At 36.9% G+C, this 23,332-nt stretch overlaps 1 protein-coding gene across 7 annotated transcripts in view; it reads left to right on the top strand.

Annotated features, from left to right (window-relative positions):
• Window positions 1-23,332, top strand: part of adamts20 (ADAM metallopeptidase with thrombospondin type 1 motif 20) — an 80,301-nt gene that overhangs the window by 41,424 nt on the left and 15,545 nt on the right. For all 7 annotated transcript variants that reach the window (XR_010006714.1, XM_062982495.1, XM_062982494.1 and 4 more), the window contains 9 exons: window positions 11-175; window positions 954-1,118; window positions 2,127-2,249; window positions 2,368-2,475; window positions 2,980-3,144; window positions 3,383-3,676; window positions 5,181-5,342; window positions 5,748-5,927; window positions 22,034-22,201. Coding sequence is in view for 6 of the 7 variants with exons in the window: in XM_062982495.1 (XP_062838565.1) it covers window positions 11-175; window positions 954-1,118; window positions 2,127-2,249; window positions 2,368-2,475; window positions 2,980-3,144; window positions 3,383-3,676; window positions 5,181-5,342; window positions 5,748-5,927; window positions 22,034-22,201 (1,530 nt within the window). In the remaining variant the exon portion in view is untranslated. The remainder of the gene's footprint in view (window positions 1-10; window positions 176-953; window positions 1,119-2,126; window positions 2,250-2,367; window positions 2,476-2,979; window positions 3,145-3,382; window positions 3,677-5,180; window positions 5,343-5,747; window positions 5,928-22,033; window positions 22,202-23,332) is intronic.

Genomic DNA, 23,332 nt, shown 5'->3' with positions numbered 1-23,332 from the left:
CAATAATCAGTGTTCCAGGAGTTGTGGACAAGGAGTGAAAACAAGAGAAGCTTTTTGTATGAACAACTTTGGCCGTCGACTTGCAGACAGAGAATGCCATGAATTTCCAAAGCTTGTTACTGAGAACTGCAATGAATTCTTGTGTCCCCATTGGATTACTAGTGACTGGAGTGAGGTGATAATTGGATTGTTCCACTATTTTGAAATACATTTAAAATCTACATAGTTTAACAAAGTTTTCAGTTGTTGGGTTGCTGTGAGTTTTTTGGGCTGTATGGCCATATTCCAGCAGCATTCTCTCCTAACATTTCGCTTGCATCTGTGTGGTATATAGTTCCAATCTTTTAAGAAAAAAGGTGCACTGTCCATCTAATCTTAATGAACAAACAATGTTTATATAGATTAGAGGTTTTGGAAACAGATGGAAGGTTATATTGGATTACTAAAACCAGGATATAAACTGCACGTGGCTTCCGCAAGGCTGATTTTATGGCCCCTGGCCCCTCCAGATGTGCATTTCTTGATTCAAGAACAATAAGAAGTAAATGCTTACATAAATCCTGCCTCTTCTGTTCCATTTTGACTAGCAATTGGATATAGATCCATGATTTCTTTATGATCACATGAGTCTTTTTTTCTACAAACTTGATTACAAAATTAAACTGGAAAGGACCCTATGAAGGAAAGAATAGTGGAGAGATAAATTATTTGTTCCTGCCCTTGAACAGAGGAACAAGATATAATCCACAGGTGGATGCTTTGCTGCATTCGTCTTATGAGTCCAAGAATCTATTTAAAAGATAACTTGCCACTTGTATCATTGGTATAATTTGTTATAATTTTATAATAAATTTAACAAAATTTGCCTCAGGGTGTCTTTTCTCTTGTGTGAGAAATTGATGTCATAAAGACAGTGTAAAAATTCATTTACAATCTGATTCTTGATCATGCAGTGTCCTGTTACTTGTGGGAAGGGAGCAAGGCATCGACAAGTAAGGTGTCAACTGAATGACGACCAACTAGAAGATGTCTTCTGTAATCCAAACTCTATACCAGAATTAGTGAGCTCATGTGAACTTAAGGAGTGTGCTACATGGCAAGTGGGACCCTGGGGAGAAGTGAGTACATAGATTTTTTAAAGTATATTATTTTGTGGAAATCCATGTCATTCCTATGAAAGTCAATCTGTAGATAACAGTGATGCTGGTGTTGCTTGAAGGAACAATTTCAGTAGGCTGCAGCAAAGCCTCTGGTAAGCAAATGAAAGAATGACATCTGTTGGGGGTGCTTTGAATGCAATTTCCTGCTTCTTGGCAGGGGGTTGGACTAGATGGCCCATGAGGTCTCTTCCAACTCTACTATTCTATGATTCTATGATTCTATGACAACTCTGCAATGTGGAAGATTATTCTTTGTTTATTTTTATATATTTATAGATATGAATCCACAATTCCCAAGGGAATTTACAATGTAACTTGAAATAAGACAATATGTCAAATATTATATATTATATATTTGTATAAGCATAATTAGTGCAGTACATAGGGAAATAACATGAAAAACATCAAAAAAAATTGTAGTATTTTCACCAAGCTATTTATATGTATAAGCCATTGAAATGTTTGAGCAGTTCTACTTGAAATAGTGGGTGAGCTTTTGGTTCTTAGTCCATGATAAATTTCATGGAAAGAAAGCTTTGGCCAATGGACACGAATTTGGTACCACTCCCTGGCACATTAAGAAAAAAAATCAGTTCCTCATAGCAAATATCCTGAGAAGAACTGTAGAACTTAGAGAGTGGAATATGACTGATTTAAAAGAAGGGTTGATGTCAGATGAGCTTGGATAGGATAAAAAGAATGATGTTTGGCTGAGGCAAGGGAGCATGGATATTGAGAGCAAAAGTAGTGAACAGCTTTAAAAACCACTATTAGAAATCTCCCTTCCATACAAAGTGTGATGAGAAGGTGATGTAGCAGTGAAATGGTAGAGGTGACATGGTTTACTCCTAGAGCTGAAAGGAATGAATTTCTCATTGATATCCTTACTGGGTTTCTGTCTTCTGAATGCCACTTCTATTGAATACTAAGTCTAAGGCATTTCTATTCCAATATTCTAATATTTAGTGCTCTGTTACATGTGGGCATGGATACCAAGTGCGTGCAGTCAAATGTGTTGATGGCCTTTATGGAACTATTTTGGACGATGATATAGAGTGCAGTGCTGCTACACCACCAAGTGACAGCCAGGTAAGCAAAGCAAGAAGTAAAGAAAGAGCTTTATTAGAATTAAAGTGGGTTTTTTTCTAGCCTCTCCACCTTGCCTTTTCTAAGATTTCTGAAGTGTATTCTCTCTTCCACACAAAAGGAATGTGAGATGTCATCTTGCCCAGACCCCATCAAACTGTGGCCAACTTCACCTCCCATCATCCAGACTGACAAAGTGACCCAGTGGAGATATGGATCATGGACGCCAGTGAGTAATTTTGCAAGAAGGATGTGATCGCTTAATAATGAATGAAAGTAATGTAATTATATCTTGAGATTGGTCCTCACTAACAAGTTGTAATATGATGAAAAATGGGAGCAAACTCACAGTACAAAGTGACATTCTTGGTTTTATGGAATTAGTGCCAGTATTTAAACACAATTGGATGACACAAAGTTAAAATGGCATGCTCTTCAATTCTAACCAGAATCAGTCCTATGGGTTTGTTTGTTTTTTTGCAAAATGAGGTAACAAAAATAATACACAGTACAAGTAATATAAATAATTACATTTTAATGTTGTATTGAATAATAAAAGTGTACTATTTACTAAATATTGCAAAGAAAAATATGAATTTAATTATTTTTTTAAATTACCAGGATCTGTCCCCAATTAAAAACACTTACACTAGTCTCTTAGGTCATCACTTAACATTTTGGTCACAGATATATGTCTGCGTGAGTTTCACAAATGTTTGGGTGTGTTTTGCAGTGTTCTGCATCTTGTGGAAGGGGAAACCGTGCTCGCTATGTAAGCTGTCGGGATGGACTTGGCAGAGTAGCAGAAGAATCATTTTGTGCCCATTCACCCAGACCAGAAGAACTTTCAAGCTGCTTTAGTCCATGTGGTGTTTGGCAAGCTGGAAGTTGGTCACCTGTAAATATTATGTTTTTTATAATTACATTTTTATTTTATTTTACTATACTATCGTAGAAACAAATGTATGCCTAGGTCCAAAATAAGCTTGCTGCATTCATTCCTGAACAAACTTGCATGTAGCTATTTATTTTTTAAGTATATATATTTGTTCATAGCAGTATAAAATAGTTTTCATTGGTTATCAGTTTTTCATATTTTGTTGTGTCACATAAATGTTGGGTTAATTTTTGGTCAGTGCACAGTTACATGTGGTAATGGAATAGTAACAAGGGAAGTTGTCTGTGTCAACCACCATCAACAAATTGATGAGAATTACTGTGATCCCGAAGGCCATCCTGCAAAAGAACAAGAATGTAACATGCCACCCTGCCAGCCAGTTTATCATCGTATTCCTGATAAACATGAACATCCAAACCATCAGGATTATCCTCCAATTAACAAGGTCCATCCTTCACATGGCAATGTAAACTCAAGGAACCACCACTCTTCTCCTCAAGGAAACCAATGGAGAACAGGACCATGGGGAGCTGTAAGTTGATCATTGCTACTTATGTGTATCTATTTGGAAAATTTAATATTAATTTAAAGCCTCAGCTACATTTAAAATGTACCTGATGTTAGCATGGTAGTGGATCTTTGGTGCATGTTGATACTGATCATGATTTTTTTTTTAAAAAAAACATTTTATTCAGTTTAATGTAATTTTGGTTTTATAAAAGAATTTCTGAAAAAACCTTAATCTTATGTGTTCTTATGAGTTAGCAGCTTGTGAACTATGTCTGAAATGAGTAGGCAGAGGTTTCAGGGCAATTAGAAAATAACAAATAATTCAGTCTTGGCTTATTTCATTCTCAGGTCAGCTCACCCCCCCCCCCCCCCCAGCAAGCAAGTGTTTGTGCTCAGGACTGATTTGCATAAATTTCATGAATGTTTTTCATACTTTATATCAGAAAAAATATAGGCATAAGGGTAAAAAGACATGCTTATCAAAGACAATATTCGTAACATGCATTGCTATTGCCATGTGTATGTAGGGATCTGTTCCTCAATTTAATAATGTAGGAGATAATTTCATCCCTTTTGTCTTCTCTCCCATCATCCTTTTCACTTTTAAAATACCATGTTCTGTTAAAATCAGAGCTTGCATACATACACACACTTCCTCCCTCCTCTGATGAGATCTAGGAATCATGGATAAATGGCTGTGGAGAGGAAGGATGAAATATATCCACTTCCATCTAGTGAAGTATGCTTAATTTTCCAAAGAGGGTGTGTATGGCTCATAGTCTAAAATTATCTAAGCATGCTATAGGATGTAAGAGGAAATGTAGCAATACAGTTTGCCATTTCATGGCATATGGTCACTAAATAGATACTTGGCCACCTCCAGCCTTGTAGAATTAATTATTTTTCATATGTACAGTAGAGTCTCACTTATCCAACATAAACGGGCCGGCAGAATGTTGGATAAGTGAATATGTTGGATAATAAGGAGAGATTAAGAAAAAGCCTATTAAACATCAAAATAGGTTATGATTTTACAAATTAAGCACCAAAACATAATGTTATACAACAAATTTGACAGAAAAAGTAGTTCATTACACATTAATGCTATATAGTAATTACTGTATTTACGAATTTAGCACAAAATATCATGATATATTGAAAACATTGACTACAAAAATGTGTTGGATAATCCAGAACGTTGGATAAGTGAGTGTTAGATAAGTGAGACTCTACTGTATATTTCAAAACATGAGAAGTAGAGGAACTTTGTGTCACCAAAGATCTTTGCGAATGCATCCAAAATATAAAGGTCAGCAGTGCCTTCTGGAATGATTCTTCTCATACAAAGGCCTGTTTCAACAATCCTTTCCTCTTTAAAGCTGTTGATTTGTTTTGCAGTGTTTTCATTTTATATAGCAAAGTACACATCTAAGTATTAAATCATTTGAATTTTTAAAAAGTACCATGTTTTATTCTGCAGTGTCTGTACAGCTAGTACAGTGTGTTCACATTTGTTGTCTTCCTAGTGCTCAAGTACTTGTGCTGGTGGATTTCACCGCCGGGTTGTGGTTTGCCAAGATGAAGATGGGCAAAACGCTAGCTATTGTGATGAGACATTGAAGCCACCAAACTTGAGCCACTGTGATTCTGGTCCCTGTCCAAGATGGAACTATGGGAGCTGGGGAGAGGTAAGGTTATTTGCAAAAATGTAACATATTGTGTTTAGGATCATCATTATTTGTTCATTTGTTTTTTATTCATACATTTTATATTTCGGTTTAGTACGTATATGAATATTCAGTTTCTGACAACTTACAAGCTATATTTAACCATTTTGACCCATTTAACACTATTTTTAAAAGCAGACTTTCATTTCCCCCTCTTCCAGCACAAATATGGCAAGTTTATGTTTGTGCTGTTTGTGGATAATCTAGCCACAGGAATTTTTATCAAGGAAGGAGGGTTTCACAAATTTTGCTTTCCTTGAAAGCTAGGCATGATAAGGAAAGTGTTTCATAGCAAGAATGACAACAGTTGTCTTGATAATAAACATAAGTACAAATATCATTTCTCCCCTTTGCTTTTACCTACAGTGCACTCAAACCTGTGGTGATGGAATAAAGACACGATTAGTGATCTGCCAGCTTCCAAATGGACAAGTGCTAAGTGATCAAAACTGTGAAATACTAGAAAAGCCTCCAAATACAGCACAGTGTGACAATATACATCCATGTCCTAGTGAAGTTTCATGGCATCGTGGACCATGGAAATCGGTACGATAGTATTTGTTGTCATAACAGTGTTTCTCTTTTCTATTCTTGTCAGTACATTTTGTTATAAAGTTGTACATAGGGGTTTTATTTAAATACATGTTTATTGTACATTTTGTTATATATATTTTCGGTAGTCCGGCTCAATTCCCAACTTTGTAATTATCTTACGTGGCAGTTCTTACATTGACTGCATTGGGAAATTATGCTTTAAATTTTATAAAAATTACTTTCCTGAGTAGGAGGGCCATTTTAAAGACTATCAGGAAATCAATGTATCTTTTATAAAGAAGTCTATAAAATAATTTTTGTATAAAATCTTGTTATGTATGTCACTTGCTCTGTACTCAATACCATATACTTTGCCATCAGAATAGCATGTGGTTAACATTCATATGTTTTGAATAGAAAAAAACAGCTAATTAGCATTCTACTTTATTTCAGATATGTATTCAGTTTGCAATATTTTGCCAGCTTATCATTAAGCTTATCATTAAGGTAAAGGTAAAGGTTTTCCCTTGACATTAAGTCTAGTCATGTCCAACTCTGGGGGTTGGTGCTCATCTCCATTTCTAAACTGAAGTTCATAGACACCTCCAAGGTCATGTGGTTGGCAAGATTGCATGGAGTGTCATTATCTTCCCGCCAGAGCGGTACCTATTGATCTACTCACATTTGCATGTTTTTGAACTGCTAGGTTGGCAAAAGCTGGGGCTAACAGCGGTAGGTCACCCCGCTCCCCGGATTTGAACCACCGACCTTTCGGGCAGCAAGTTCAGCAGCTCAGCGGTTTAACCCACTGTGCTACCAGGGGCTCCCTAGGCTTATTGTTACTTAGTATTATTATTTAGACAGACCTCACCTTGTATATGAAGTGAAGGGAAGAATATGGGCCAAATTTGTGTGTGAATTCTTGCTTATTATTACATTTAAATAGGTTCAAACTCTGGTGCTACAAGAAACCATATAGTTGCCATTATTAACTTTTAATCAATTGCCAATAACAAAGACCGGGACTTTCTGAATGAATGTTATTCAGGTTAGATTTCATATTTTCAAACTGAAAAGTACTAAAAATAAATTCTTTGCATAAATCACATAATCCCATGTTTGACAGAATTGAATGATAGCAAAGTCAAACAAATTAGTCTAGTAAAGAGGTTTTGTCAGAAGATTCCAATGAAGTTTGATTTTATGAATAATGATTTTACAAGACTTTCTTATAATATCCTTATTAAAAATGACAATATTCTGTCCAAGGAATATTATCCCTTTTTAGTATTTCTGCTTTGAAAGTTGTTTTATCAACTAACTTTTATGTGCTGGGACTTAGTTTCATAATTTCTAAATCTCTTGCTATCCATATTGAAATTTCAGTCAAAGCGCTCTGGACATTCAGAAACAGAATATTTACTTCACTTGCAATACATTCCTGTGCATAGATCTTAGTGGGATTGCATTGGGAGATGTAAATATCTACTAAAGTTCTCCAGCTTAAACTATGCAATGCTTCAGTACTTTCAACTGTAACTGGATCTTGCCTCCTGCTATTTATTTTCTTTGATGGGTTCCTGATATCATACTTACAAACTTCATTACTTATGTTGCAATTATTAAGTCCAGAATACCTAAATAGCCAGAACACAATGAGTCAGGCAAGCACTCAGGAACAAGGATTCAAATAAACTGAAATCCAACATGCTAGAACGGAAAGAACGATATATAGTTTTACTCATGCAAAAAGAGGAGAAGACGGGCAAAATTTATCTGGGGGAGAACACAGAATGATTGTAGATCTTTTCTTCATTAAAATATGTGCATTTACTTTTTTCTTAATCTGAACCTCCAAAAAAGTGGTGACTTTAGCTAACCCTAGATTTTATTCTTTTATGTCTTATTAAGTTAGAGAGACTTTAGTGAGTAACTGGCTATTTCCTAAAGTCCCAGGATTGACAGTATGACTAATAAGTGATGTAAAATAATATCTACATATGACACTTACTATTTTTAGGTGTTCCAAACCCACTAAAATTGCCCAAGTTCCTTCCCTCAAAAACATTTTGCAATTAAATTTAATTTATTGTGCATTTTTTTACATCCATGTGAAAACAATTTAAACTTAAAGATGAGATATTATCTATTTATCTAGAAATTCATTGGCATTCTTAGGTTACTTTCAAGAGCAAGTTCATTTCCTCTAGATCTCATTGAAATCATGGCAAAGTATTCAGGACTGACATTTCACATTTTCAATGGAATATAAGTGCAACTAACATATATACTCATGTATAAGTTGCCCTTGTGTATAAGTCAAAAGCAGATTTTGGGGCCAAAATTATGGATTTTGATATGACCTGTGGAAAAGTCGAGGGTCATTCCACAAAGAGGGGAAGAAACCAATGTCACTTCTGGGCCGGCCCCACCATTTCCATTTCCAGACCAGAAGTGTGCATCACAGAAGAGAGAAAGTAAAAAGGTTCAGTGCTTATTTTGGTGCTACTGAGTATACCAACCCATTCTGTTCACTCAAAGGTGACATGGATCACATGAATTATTAAACTGCTTTTTTTATTTTGTTTGCCAAGATATATTCAGCTGTTTTATGTGTTGATAGGTTTTAGGTAGATTCAGCTGTTTTATGTGTTGATAGGTTTTAGTCCTGTCCACCATCCGCCTACATTTGGCTGGAGTAAGATGAAGGGTCAGATCAGCTGTATATTTGTAAATAATTATTTATTTGAATAATGTTAATGTTCGGATAGAATTTTGCATCGTGGAAGCTCCATTCTTTACACACACACACACACACACACAATATTTTATATTACAAGGGAAGTCAGGATTTTGGCTGGCAAAGCTAACTGCGATCCTGTATCTCTTCTTCTGCTGCTGTATTTTGTCAAGCATCAGAATGCTTCAATACTGATACTGGTTCAATTGTTTATCTACTAACTTCAGTCTTGCTACATGTTAATAATATTCTAAAAGTTTTGGAGAAAAGAACAATCTTTTGGAAGCTGAATGAATCCGACCATTTCATCTTCAATTCTTTGTAATAAGGGAGGTGCTAAACAAACATTTCCAAAATTTTCAAACGAGTTTAATATGTTGGTTGTGTTTTGTTTAAAATGATATGTCCAACTTACATTGTCTTGTAATTAACAAAATAAACAATAATTCATGTCTTATAATTTAATTTACTTTTGTGGATGTTATTTGATATCTGTGTAAAATAAGTGCTTTTTTATTTCCTTGTATGATATTTGTTCTTGTGGTTTGACAGTTGTCACTGTGTATAATTATATGTGCTTTTATTAATACTTATGTTGACTGAAAGTCTTGTTTAATGTTAACTATTGTTGTGTTTTATTAACCTTGGATGAAGTTTTGAATGATAATAGATTTTCTATTTTTTTCAGTGCTATCATTTTTGTAGGGGACAATTGTTACCACATTCTTAAATAATTAAAGATTGAAATACAATAGATGTTGTCATGACCTTTATTTTAGATTTAACATACAATCTGAATCAAGAAACCATAGTTGCACTTTGTGATGTCTAGGTATATATGTAATTTAGTATGCCATTATATAGTATACAATTATTTTCCCATTAGAGCAGTGTAAAATCTTTTGCCGCTCTTTAGACTAAACACTAGGCAGTTTAGTTATAGTCAAATGATAAAAACCAAAACAATTCTTTTTAAGTAAGTCAGTATAAGCTGCACTCATTAGCTAATGAATGCAGTAATAGTCCTGTGCACACATATTTAAGAATAAGTCCCGCTGAACTGAACGAGGCTTACTTGAATCAACAGTCATAAAAATCAATATTATGCTACTTTGGATTGCATTTATTTGATAACTTGCTAAAGAGATGAAAAGTTAAAATCTGGATAGATAGATCAATTTAATCACCAAAATTAACATCAGAATAAAATATGTAACTAATTTGTCATATATTGTGTACTCTGATCTACTGTATTTCTGCACTATAAAAATAAGAGGAACAAGGGTTCTTGTCCAGTTGGTGCTCTGTGAAACAGTTTAAAAAAATATACTAGCTAAGTTGTTCAGTGGCAAGTGAACAGTGCAGTTTCTAAACACTATACAAATGTCAATGCCAGCGCTGCCTTTCAATTTTTCAGATGGTAGCTGTAGAGTTACAGGGAGTATACTTATTTCCTGCTTATGGGGATCTAGTTGATCGTTTTGAGAATCAGGATAGTGGGATGTGTCAGTCATTGATAATTTTAACCTGAAATCTTTAAATTTAATGGGGTAATTCTCAAATTAAGACAGAAATTCTGAGTGGTTTTTTTATACATGAACATTATGGATGAAACTAACCCATATTTACAGATTACATGTTTTCCACATTTCCTGTACTAACTATTTGAGCTGTGCTAGAATTCTTGTCTAGTAGAAATAAGAATCTTCCTTATACCATTGAAAATAAGCACGAAGAGTGTTAATTGTACATTGTAACATCATGGAAAAAAGTAATGTCGATAATACCAAAGAAGCTCATTTAGCTCTTCACAATACTTTAAAAAAATCAATCAATCAGTATATGTTTCTATCTACCTACCTACCTATCAATCAATCAATCAATCATCTATCTATCATCTATACCAGGCATGGGCAAACTTTTTTGTCTTGGGGCCACATTGTGGGCCCAGTTGAGAGGGCCAGGCCAGAAGGGAGGGCAGCCAGGCATTTGCTAGGAGGGATGGGCCTGGGAGAGGGATGGCCTGGGAGAGGCCAGGAGGGGCTGGGGCAGGGCAGGGCATGCATCATCCTCAAGTTGTCTTCCTTGCATAAAGACAGGACCTCAAAACATGGATGTTCCAGTGTGCATTTGATAATGGTTAGGCCCCTGTCTATGAATGCCCAGCTCAAATTGTCCATCTGATTGAACTCAGCACTTTACCCCCAGCCCTGGTCCTATAATCTGCTTTGCACAAGCCTGTGTTCAGCCCCCTCAGATTTCTGATCTGCCCACCATATTCCTGGTTCTAGTCATTGAGGTTTGCTTTTACTCATTTTAATGTTGTTTTTATATTCTACTGTTTTAATTGTTTAATTAGATTGTTATTGTTTATTATGTTTTTAAATGTGTTTTTAGAAGGTTAACTCTGTTGTTTACTAGGCTTGGTCCTGCTTGTAAGCCGCCTCGAGTCTCTTCGAGGAAATGGTGGCAGGAAATAAAAATACTATTATTATTATTATTATTATTATTATTATTATTATTATTATTATTATTATTATTCCAGGAAGAAAACGAGACATGCAACGACTGCCCCGATCCTCCTCCTCCAATCTTCAGACTGTCCTCTCGGCATTATGCTGGGAGGAGGGTGAGACAGGCAATGACTGAGAGTGCTCCAGAGGGCTCTTAGCTACTGTGTGTCTTCCTCAGGCTATCCTCTCGACATAAGGACAGAGCCTCTCACATGGTCTTTATGCTGGGAGGAGGGTGAGAGATGTGGTGGTTGAAAGCATTCCAGAGGGCTCTCGGCTGCTGCGTGCCTTCCTCTCCATCCTTTCTGCATAAGGATGTGGGCCACTGTGTCCTTATGCCAAGAGAACAGGGAAAATGAGGAGGGCCTGAGGTAAGCACCCGGGGGGGGGGGCGCATCTGGCCCCCGGGCCTTAGTTTGCCCATAACTGATCTATACCTATCTTACAATGGAAACATAATTAACTATGCTCTATTTAGTATCTCAATATCTTTGTTATTTAATTAATAAAATAACAAGGGGACGAGGGAGAGGGCCTTCTCAGTGGTGGCCCCCGACTCTGAAACCCTCTCCCCAGGGAGATCATACTAGCACCCACCCTAACCACATTCCGAAAAAGTCTGAAAACATGGCTGTTTCAATGTGCTTTCGAATAATTTAGCTGCACTTTCACCATAGAGTTCAAAAATCGCCCTTCCAATTTCTAGCACTTTACCCCAACTCTGGTTTTACTATTCATGTTTGCACAAGTCTGCCCCTCCCATGCAATTCTAAACAGCCCCTCCCCCTTATCTAACTGATAAACCCTGTGTTTATTTTAAAGTTTTAAAATCGTTTGTTTCTTGTTGTGTATTTTAATCTTGTAACTTGTATTGTTTTATGCATATGTTAATTGTTGTTTTTATAGCTTTGCCCCATGTGAGCCGCCCCGAGTCCCTTTGGGAGATGGAGGCGGAATATAAGAAAGAAGTAATAATAATAATAATAATAATAATAATAATAATATTTTTAAAAGTAGAAAATTCTTTTTAGAGTGAATTCTCCTAAGAATTGCAAATACATTTGGAATCACACAACATAATCATATATAATCATGGTAATAAGAATGAAAAAATATTTTCTCCTAAAAATTTCATAGAATCATTGGAAAGAACAGCAATTGCTATCTAGCCCATTTCCTGCCATCTAGGAATACACAACTAAAGCACTCCTCAGAGCTAGCTTTCTAATCTCTACAAAAAAGGAGAATCTGTTACCATCCAAGGCAGTCTATTCCAGTCTTGAACTGTTCTTATAGTAAATAAATACCTACTAGGGTTTAGTTGGAATATATTTTCTTACAATTTTAAATAATTGGTTCATCTTATTTTTGGATTAGCAGAAAATAAGCTTGTTCCATTTTCTACATGAGATCCTTTCAGGTATTTAAAGAAAGCTATCATCACTTCTCATGGTTTTCTTATTCCTACCCTAGATATGCTCAACCCCTAGGTTATTCCTCATATGATATGTTTTCAGATGTTTACCATCTTGGGCACCTTCCTCTAGACATGTTCCAGCTTGTCAGTATCTATGATAAACTATGATACCCAGAACTGGACAGTATTGCAGGTGAGATCTGACCCAAAGCAGAACAGATGGCATCTTCATCCACATGCAATCATATTCTTGGATTATTACTGTTGTTATTTGCTGTCAGGTTGCTTTTGACAACTCTGAATGAGAGGCCTTGGTCAGCACGCAAATGTAACTGTATGCCTCTAGAACTGGTTAGGGGGAAAAATTGCTGGAGACACTGCCAAGCTGTGATAATGCACTTACAAAACAAGAAAAATATCATTCCAGTTACCTGCAATATGGCCTTTTATCTCCACTAATCAAAATAAGGAGAACACAAGGGTTTCATTTTTCAATTGAATATTCATTATCCAAAACGTTTTGGACTAGAAGTGTTTTGGATTTCAGATTTGTGTGGGGGGGGGGCTGCTTATTCCTGCATAATACAATATTTCGGAGATGTCTAAACATGAAATTAATTTACGGTTCATACAAACCACAAATGAGGTTTGTATGAATCATAAAAGGGCAATTATACAATATTATTAATAATTTTATATGAAACAAAGTTTGGTACAGTGAACCATCGGAAAGCCAAAGTTTCACTGTTGCAGCCATCCATGTGGACAACTTTGGATTCTGGGGTATTTTGGGATTTGGGAATTAAGGATAAGAGATGCTCATCCTATATTACTGATGATGTGATATGAAATCATGTGATCTTTGTTTCATTATGTCAGTGGTTCTCAACCTGTGGGTCCCCAGATGTCTTGCCTTCAACTGGTAAACTGGCTGGGATTTCTGGGAGTTGTAAGCCAAAACACCTGAGGACCCACAGGTTGAGTACAATAATAATAATAATAATAATAATAATAATAATAATAATAATAATAATAATAATAATATATTTCTCATAATCTGTCTCCATCTCCCCGAAGGGACTCGGGGCAGCTTAGTTGACATACGATTAAAACGCAATACAAATTACAAGATTAAAAATGTATAAAAGAACAATAATGTAAAGGATCTTAAAATGAACGCACTGCATTATGTGATCTTTTGTTACTGATTAGTTGACTGCTATCAAGTGTAGAAGTTAAAAATAGCAGTAAAACTGGTATTGAAGTATTTAGCCTAATAAGGTTTAACAGAAACATATTAAAGTCAACTATAGTATGTGGTTTTATTTTATTTTCACACCTGAAAATTCTTTTCTCTTGAAAATTTAGTTCTGAACACAGACATTTAGGGCAGCATGAATTCCAAATAGCCAGCAACTTTTCAAAGATTCTTTCAACCTGATGGCAAAGCAAAGACTTCTAGGAATGGTACTAAAGGGAGGGGCAGCAGCACCAAGGAAGAAAGCTAAGCAGAAGAGTGTTTTATGAAATTTCACAAGCCAAATAATCTCAGTATTTCCCAGAATAGTTTGTTTATTTCTGCAAACAATCTAAGTCTAAGGTTGTATTGTTAAGTGTGCTTTCAAGCCACTAAATATAAATATGACACCTACAGCGTATAAGTTTACTCGTATATAGCAATGGGGCAGCATTTGAGTGATATTCCTTGTACAGTACTTTAATATTTAAAGAAGAGGGTTTAGTAGGCATATCCCTATTACCAGAAAAACCCGCAGACTTTGAACAGTCCTAATCAATCCCAGTTTGTACTGTTTGATGTGTTACTATTTTTTAAAGAATCGAACATATGGGATATGTTAGTTCAGTGGAGATAAGTACAGTAATATAATCTTAATATAAATAAGAGATTAGTGGGCTTCAATTTAATCCATAAATCTGATGTTTAGAATTTCCATGTGCCATTGTGCAGTACAGGCATTTTTGTATTAATTTTACAATGAAGTATTTTGTTTACTCTAAATTTTCCCCAAAAAAACTTTAATGAAGGAGTTGTCATGGGGAAAAGGAGAAGCTTTATCACCAATGCTTGTTTCCACAACAAGCCATTTTTTTTTCAAAATCCAATTATCAGGAGTTACACTTAAACATGTTCCTGTTCCAACTTACATATAAATTCAACTTAAAAACAAACCTACAGGCCCTATCTTGTTTGTAACTTGGGGACTGCCTGTATATACAAGCCTAGTGGAACAAAAATGTTTTAATCTCTCCCAACCTGGCATTTCTTGGGAAGGAGTTCCAAAGTGGGAGCAGCAACTAACAAGGCCATCTTGTTACCACCAAACATTCCTGAGAAGGTGGTGGGATAAAGAGAAGGGTCACTCCAGATGATCTCGGAGCTATACTAGGCTCATATAGAGAAGATAAGGCCTTTCAAATAACCTGGAACCAAGCAGAATAGAGCTGTATAGGTCATTATCATTTCCAAATTATTTAATGATATTCAAAACTTGTCTTTATGGCAAAAATCCACTCTGATCTTTATGAATATTCTGAGAGATAAATTTATTTAATCAGCTTCCCAAAATACTGCAAAGTGTTTTATAGTAATTGTTTAGAAATGAGACAGGTCTGGAATTATTTGTTAATACAGTAGAGTCTCACTTATCCAAGCCTCGCTTATCCAAGTTTCTGGATTATCCAAGCCATTTTTGTAGTCAATGTTTTCAATACATCTTGATATTTTGGTGCTAAATTCGTAAATACAGTAATTACAACATAACATTACTGCATGTTGAACTGCTTTTTTGTCAAATTTGTTGTATAAAATGATGTTTTGGTGATTAATTTGTAAAATCATAACCTAATTTGATGTTTAATAGGCTTTTCCTTAATCTCTCCTTATTATCCAAGATATTCGCTTATCCAAGCTTCTACCGGCCCGTTTAGCTTGGATAATTGAGACTCTACTGTATCTAATTTGTATCTTTATAAATCATAGTCATATACTGTGTTTCTCCGAAAATAAGACAGTGTCTTATATTAATTTTTGCTCCCAAAGATGTGCTAGGTCTTATTTTCAGGGGATGTCTTATTTTTCCATGAAGAAGAATTCACATTTATTGTTGAACAAAAAAATGAACATTTATTATATACTGTAGAGTAGTTGTCATCACAAACCAGCATAACTGAACTGTGAATCCTATCAAGAATTTCTTGTTATTACCATTATTTCCATGTACAAGACTCTATGATATGTACATTTACCAATCCCGCATGCTCTGGTGTTCTGTTTGGTGGGCATGCTTCCAAACAAAGACTTTGCTAGGTCTTACTTTCAGGGGAGGTCTTATATTTAGCAATTCAGCAAAATCTCTACTAGGTCTTATTTTTCGGGGATGTCTTATTTTCGGGGAAACAGGGTAGCTGTTTCTCCAAGAGGTGGGCACCTCTACTTTTTTCTAATAACCTAATACATACCATGTGTACTTTTCAATTTCTGACCAAGGAGCCCCCGGTGGAATAGTAGGTTAAAGCCTTGTGACTTGAAGGTTGGGCTGCTGATCTGCAAGCTGCCAGGTTCAAATCCCGCCTGGGGAGAGCACGGATGAGCTCCCTCTATCAGCTCCAGCTCCATGCTGGAACATGAGAGAAGCCTCCCACAAGGATGGTAAAAACATCAAAACATCCGGGTGTCCCCTGGGCAACGTCCTTGCAGACGGCCAATTCTCTCACTCCAGAAGCGACTTGCAGTTTCTCAAGTCGATCCTGACACACACATTAAAAAATTCTGACCAAGTTAAAGCAGTAAAATTGCAGATACATTATCCAGCTAGTCACTAAAATATTTTTATTTGTAGAATTCGTACTCTTTCTTCCCCCTCCCCCCCACCACCTATATTTTCCACAGCTATTAGATCCCTTTTCTTGCTTCTCTTCCGTTCCTAGTTTCGTATTATTTGTCTAAAATTATAAGTAGTTTTTTTTAAATCCTAACTGAATTATTGTGTCTTCATGTTTCTTATATTACGTAATGTTTGATCTGTTCTATGTAACTAAATTAACTCGGATGTTTTATGTTTAAGTTTTATGGTTAGATAATAGTATTTTGATAGGTTATGTTTTATTAAATCTATAGATGTCATGTTATAAATTGTTTTCATATGTGGGTTTTTGGGGGGCTATATGTTTGTATTTATTGTTGTACAGAAGCTTTGAATGTTTGCCTTTTTTGTTTGTTGGAATCAACCCTGAGTCCCCTCAGGGAGATAGGGTGGAATATAAATAAAGTTTATTGTTATTATTATTGACACAAAGACATAGTATGACACAGCAAACGAGAGATATATGCTGGATTTCATATTGCAAAATCACAAGTCGAACACTTCCCAAGTGTTTAGGACTGCGTGATATATTTTCGGATGATGCGTGCAGATCCCCGTAAGGTGGCCTTTTGCAGCTGACAGATCCTAATTTTGTCAATGTTTATTGTTTCCAAATGCCGCTGAGATCTTTTGGCATGGCACCCAGTGTGCTGATTACCACCGGGATCACCTGTACTGGTTTATGCCAGAACCTTTGCAGTTCGATCTTCAGATCCTGATAACGGCTGAGTTTTTCCTGTTGTTTTTCATCAATTCGACTGTAACCTGGTATGGCGACATCAATGATCCAAACATTTTCTTTTCCACAACCGTGAGGTCTGGTGTGTTGTGTTCCAAAACTTTGTCAGTCTGGATTCGAAAGTCCCATAGTATTTTTACTTGCCCATTTTCTATTACCTTTGCAGGTTTGTAATCCCACCAGTTCTTTACTTCTGGGAGGTGGTACTTATAACATAAATTCCAATGAATCATTTGAGCCACATAGTTGTGCCTCTGTTTGTCTATCTGTGTGACATTTTTCTTAAGATAAATATTTTCTTTATTATTATTATTATTATTATTATTATTATTATTATTATTATTATTACAGTAAAATCTCAGTAATCCTAGCCCCAGTGATCCGAGGCTCTGGATTATCCGAGGGGCCACCGGGCTCCCCCTCCCCAAGGAGCCTTCACCCCTTGGAAGGAGCCCATGAGCGCCGCTGCCTAGCAGCGCTCATTGGCTGCTTCCCAAGGGGCGAGGGCTTGGCCCAGGGAAGTAGGTCACGAGCGCTACTGCGGCAGCAGTGATCGCAGGCCGCTTCCTTCAGCCTCTATCTCTCCTCTCGCAAGAAGGAGCTCATTCTCGCGAGAGGAGAGGGAGAGGCTGGAGGAAGCACACCGTGATCGCTGCTGCTGCAGTAGTGATCATGGCCTGCTTCCCTGGGCCCAAGTGCTGAGCAGAGGGAGAAGCCCTCCGCTCGGCGCTTGGGCCTTTAGAGAAGCGCGAGGTGTGTCGCTGCTCAGCAGCACGCCTCACGCTTCCCTGGGCCCATGCGCCGAGCGGAGGGAGAACTTTTCTCCCTCTGTCAGGCGTTTGGATCCAGGGAGGGAAGCACAAGGCATGCCGCTGCTTAGCAGCATGCATCGCACTTCCCTCCCTGGGTCTAAGCGCCAGGCAAAGGGAGAAAAGTTCTCCCTTCGCCTGGCGCTTGGGCCTTTAGAGAAGCACGAGGCATGTCGCTAAGCAGCGGCATGCCTCGCGCTTCCCTGGGTCCAAGCGCCTGATGGAGCGAGAAGTTTTCTTCCTCCGCTGGGTAACCTGAGTTGGGGTCCTCCCGTTTAAATCGGATAACTGGGATTCTACTGTATTATTATTATTATTATTATTGACACAAAGACATAGTATGACACAGCAAGCGAGATATATATCATGGATTTCGTATCAAAGAAAGTTCCAAAACTTTGTCAGTCTGGATTCGAAAGTCCCACAGTATCTTTGCGTGCTCATTTTCCATTACCTTTAAAGGTTTGTGATCTCACCAGTTGTTGTTGTTGTTGTTGTTGTTGTTGTTGTTGTTGTTGTTGTTGTTTCTCCTCCTCCTCCTCCTCCTCTTCTTCTTCTTCTTCTTCTTCTTCTTCTTCTTCTTCTTATTGTTATTTTCATCATTGGGTGCACCTACATTGTGGAATTATTAACTTATCACATATGCAAATTGACCCATTGTACACCGCTTGCTCTCCACTTTCAGCACGGAGCTCATTAGGTGATGTACAGGGACTTCTGGCCAAGCTCTGTACCAAAGGAGAAGAGGAAGCTGTGTTCGCTGCCACAGTGGCAACATGAGGGCCTTCCCATGTTCCTCTACAAGCAATGGGAGGGGGGGGGGACGATGGGTGGCAACGCTTCCCCCATGGGATGAGAGATAATGCAATTCACACAATGAGATTTGTATTTTGAGGTTCCAGAACTCAGCAGAGAAAGTTAAAGACGTATTAAAACTACAGCTCCAATGATTGCATAGGATTGAGCCATAGCTGCCAATATTATGGAATGCCAATATTATGGAATGATATAGCAAGCTTCTTATGGCTATATCCTAAAAATATACATAAATCAGTATATAATCTTCATTCTGTCTATACATTAATGCGATTTATGTAAAAAAAAACCCCACAATTATTCAAAATGCAGCAAACACTGATACCTCTGTGTGCATGTGTGTGTGTGTGTGTGTGATGACTTTAGCATAGTGTTATTGAAGTAGGTATGTATTTGAAGAGCACAGAATTGTCGTTTTACCAATTAGTAATGAATCACTAACCCCTTTTTAATTAATATTTTAAATCCTGATGATTTCCATCAAGGAGTGTTCAGTTTTGTTTTGAATTAGATGGCATTTAAACAAGCTTAATTGTATGTCTATCTAGCCTAATCACACCTAATCAAGACATTTCATTATATTGATATGATATTGCAATTCAAGGAAAGAATACCAAGTAATGTGTTTTCCTTTTTGTGTTGTCATCTTCAATTAATATAGTTTTGACAATAAATCTGGAAGGACAGTGGCTGGTAAAAAGCATTGCTGATGTTAGGTGGATGAAAACCATTGAGGGAATAAGTTAGTGTTTTCATACAGACATATTTTCATCTTGGTGCTTGAGATGACAAAATGAAATGATTAGGTCTGCCTTACAGTTATGTTAACTAAAAAAGAAAGAAAAACAAGCCTTTGGAAGATAATAGGGAATACATGCTCTGTCTCTTCAAAACACTTGCCTACCCTTTTATTTAAGTGCCACCATTTATCAAGTTGTGTTTACAGTGTAAAGACTCTAATGTGGATCTTATCGTTGGGGTGCTTTGATACTTAATCCTTCTAAAGCTGCTCTTTGAAATGCCTTTTTAATGATAAGGTTTGCAAAAGTGACAGGTTCTCTGTCTCGTCTTACTCAAGAGCTTAGATAAAAGAGAAGAAAACCTTACAGGGGATATTGTATATCCTTCACGCAGAGCCCTTTTCCTCATTATAAATGTTACCCAATGTAAAGCTTCCAGGGTTTGTGAGTTTTGCATAAGAAAAGGGGAGGAGGGTATATACTTTATCAGTCCTAACCATTTTTTCCCCTGGGAAGTCCTGTTGTTTTCTCTGGAGATTTATTCAAATTTTGTAGTAAGGTGGGTTCTATTTGACTCTGGCCTGGTAAATAAAGTTATGGCTAACAATTTAGTTTACATTCTAGGATAATAGCCCCATTTTTAAAATTAGAATTGTATTAATAATTACTTATGGAAAATATTAGGTCGCTGAAAAGTGGTAACTGTGCATACATATCTACAGCTAGTTCCAAGTTGAGAAGACATTCAGAAAAGCACTTCCATATGGAATCCTTCCTCCATCTTCGGCCTCTAATAGTCATTATTCCTCTGAATAGCACTGACGTTGCTCTAGCTTCCTTTTAAATTCTTGTAATCTCAGCAATATAAAAACATGGGGCTTTGTGAAAAAAGTAAGTGGTACCAAGTACATCAGAAAAAGAAGTTTAATGAAATACCATAGTGGCATTAGTAGTATGCTTTTACTGCTGCCGAAGGAGATGCCATTCCTGCTGTTGATGCCAATTGATTCTTAATAGAAAATACCTTAGTGAGTTAGTGGTGTTTAATTTAGATATGCTTATTTGTATGAAATTTTTACAAATAGGTATGCCATTCCAGCTGTTGAAGTACTTTTAAGTACTGTACTCTAGAGATATTCTAATCATGTCTTATTTACACGACATTATAAATATACTTACACCCCTTTCCTCTCTGTGCAATTAATAAGCAGGTATGATGCTATCTTTTTCTTTCCTTCCCCAACTCTTCTCTGTACTTTTCTTTATGTTTCAAGGGATATGAAGGCCTGCTTCTTTAATAAAGCTTATTCTGAACAGATGTGCTCACATAACAATTAATCACTGCAACATACCTCTTCCTATTCTCAACCATTAAATCACAAAATGGGGGAAATTCACAACAAAAGGATACCTCACAGATGACCACCTTTAAAATGTGTATTAGAAGTTTCTCCACTGGATTCTATGAACATTTTGATCCTGTCCAATTCTAAATGTTTATGTTTCTATGATTTGTGTTAATGAAATTGTGGGTTGAATAAAAGTCAGAGGAAATGTTTGTGTGTGTTTGTGTGTGAGAGCGAGTGAGCAAGAGCAAATAATATGTCCGGAACTCTGAAAAGAAAGGGGAATGATGATTCATTAATTCCTGTCTGAAGCTTGGCTTATTATCTATGACCCAATGAGAAGACCCATGGCAAAGTATAAGTAAGATAAGTTGCTACCTGGAATATTAATGCGTGAAGCAATTATGACTCCCTTTTGGAAGGACAGAAAAGAGTATGAGAGTTGCCAATGCTGTAATCCCTTTCCATTTAGCTTATCTTCAGTTTCATGAAACATGTCTTAAAATGGATACAGACAACAATTTTCCATGAATCTCTAAAAAAGGTGGCTGAAAAACAAAAACAATTGGATCTGGTAGTAGCATCATGGTAAGTAATGATTAGGTAGAATAGCTGCATCCATCCCTGAATGTTTCTTCTAAACTGAATTAGACAAAGTAAGGGAGGAAGATTTACTGACAGCTGAATCACAAAACAAAGATAGAACTAGTTGTCATTTCTTAAGATGTGTGTGTGTGTGTGCATTGGTGTTAAAGTAACACTCTTGTGAGTTTCGAGAGTCATCTGGTTGGCCCCAGATAGAAACAGTCTAATAATGCAATCCTATCAATCAAAGGTGGACAAAATGAGCCTTTTTACATACTCCCTTTTTGGTCCCCACCCTCACAAAAAGAAAGGGCGAATGGCCACTCCTGGGAGCCTCCAAGGCTAGCAATTCACGTTTCAAACAAGTTCCCTCCACTGTGTATAGGATTGTAGCCAAGGTGGACCTGGTTCTGTATAATACCATTAACTTGTCCTCATTCCAATATCTGACTGTTTTAGTTTTAGAATAATGTTAAAGCCAAATGACAGGAGACAGGTTTACTTTTACGATGTATGTGTTTTTTAACAGTGCTCTGTGTCCTGTGGGAAAGGTTTAAAGAACCGTGAAGTATATTGCATTGACAACTTCCAAACTAAACTAGGAGAAGATGAATGCAAACATTTAAAGAAGCCTCGAACCCACAAAGAGTGCAGATCTGCCCGATGTCCTGAATGGAAGGCTAACAAGTGGAATGAGGTATCTGTCTTGCTCTCAAGTCATGCTGTAGTTTCTACCAGACAGTGAAAGAACAATCATATTTTCCTTACTAAATCATAGAATAGCAACAATAACAATATCTGGTTCATACATGTTGCATTTGAAGGCTGATTTTATGCAGTTCTAATATCAAAGCAGCTTAAGCAAACGATATAAGGAAAGAAGGAGCACATAATGAAGTTTCAGAGAATAGTTGGTTGATAGATCTGCTGTTTTGGAGCAGTGATGCCACTTTTAATGTTATTGTACCTCCTACTACAGTTCCTCTGCATTGATGTTCTCTTGATCTTGGGCCACAGGTTTGTCACCAGCAGAGTTTCTGTCCAGCTTGGTTTTGCTGTGGGAGAAGTGGCAATAAAATCAAAAGTGAATTTGCTACTACTGCATTGGCAGATCCACTATCGTTCAAAAGACAGGTAGAGCTAATCTTCGGTATCTTCAGATAAGGATACCTGGGAACTTCTCCTTTGTGAAATCCTGGAGAACCACTGCTCTTACTGTGGAATAAACAATGCTAAAGGTTCAGCTAGCTGAGGCATTGCAATTCGCATCACCCAAACACAATGGTACTATTAATCAGCTATGGTGAAAAATTGACTATGTGACAATTTCCTTTTCACCTTTACAGTTGACGTACCATTGCCACAGTCACAAAATGTCCCTGAAACCACTTCCAAACCCACCCTCAACCATCCTGAGCAACAGAGTTCTGTGGTGCTAGTCACTGGGTTGCTACAGGATGATGCAATCAGCCTTATTTTGCCAGTTTTGCTGCAATTGTACTTTCATCTCAAAAAATAACAGAATAGCAGCAAAATACTAAGTAGTAGAATGAATACAGCAATATGGCAAAATCGGGTTAAAAGAGAATTCCGTCTAATGAATTACTTTTATGAAGTAGCTCCCCAACCACTGGGCCAAAAATATTTTCTGAATCATTGCACATAACCACTTTTTTTTGCACCGCATAGTCGGTGTCAAACTCTCAATGTAGTTCTGAAGTTAATTAGCATTCTATGGGATGTGTCATGCAGCAATTTGTGCAATGTGTACAGCAGACTATAAACAGCATACAAAAAGTCCCTCTTCTCTATGCATCCATACAGATCA

This window comes from Anolis carolinensis, chromosome 5 (genome assembly GCF_035594765.1).
Source record: "Anolis carolinensis isolate JA03-04 chromosome 5, rAnoCar3.1.pri, whole genome shotgun sequence".
NCBI classification, from domain to species: domain Eukaryota; kingdom Metazoa; phylum Chordata; class Lepidosauria; order Squamata; family Dactyloidae; genus Anolis; species Anolis carolinensis.
The sequence above is the reverse complement of the archived record's forward strand: the minus strand, read 5'-3'. Positions and strand labels throughout refer to the sequence as shown.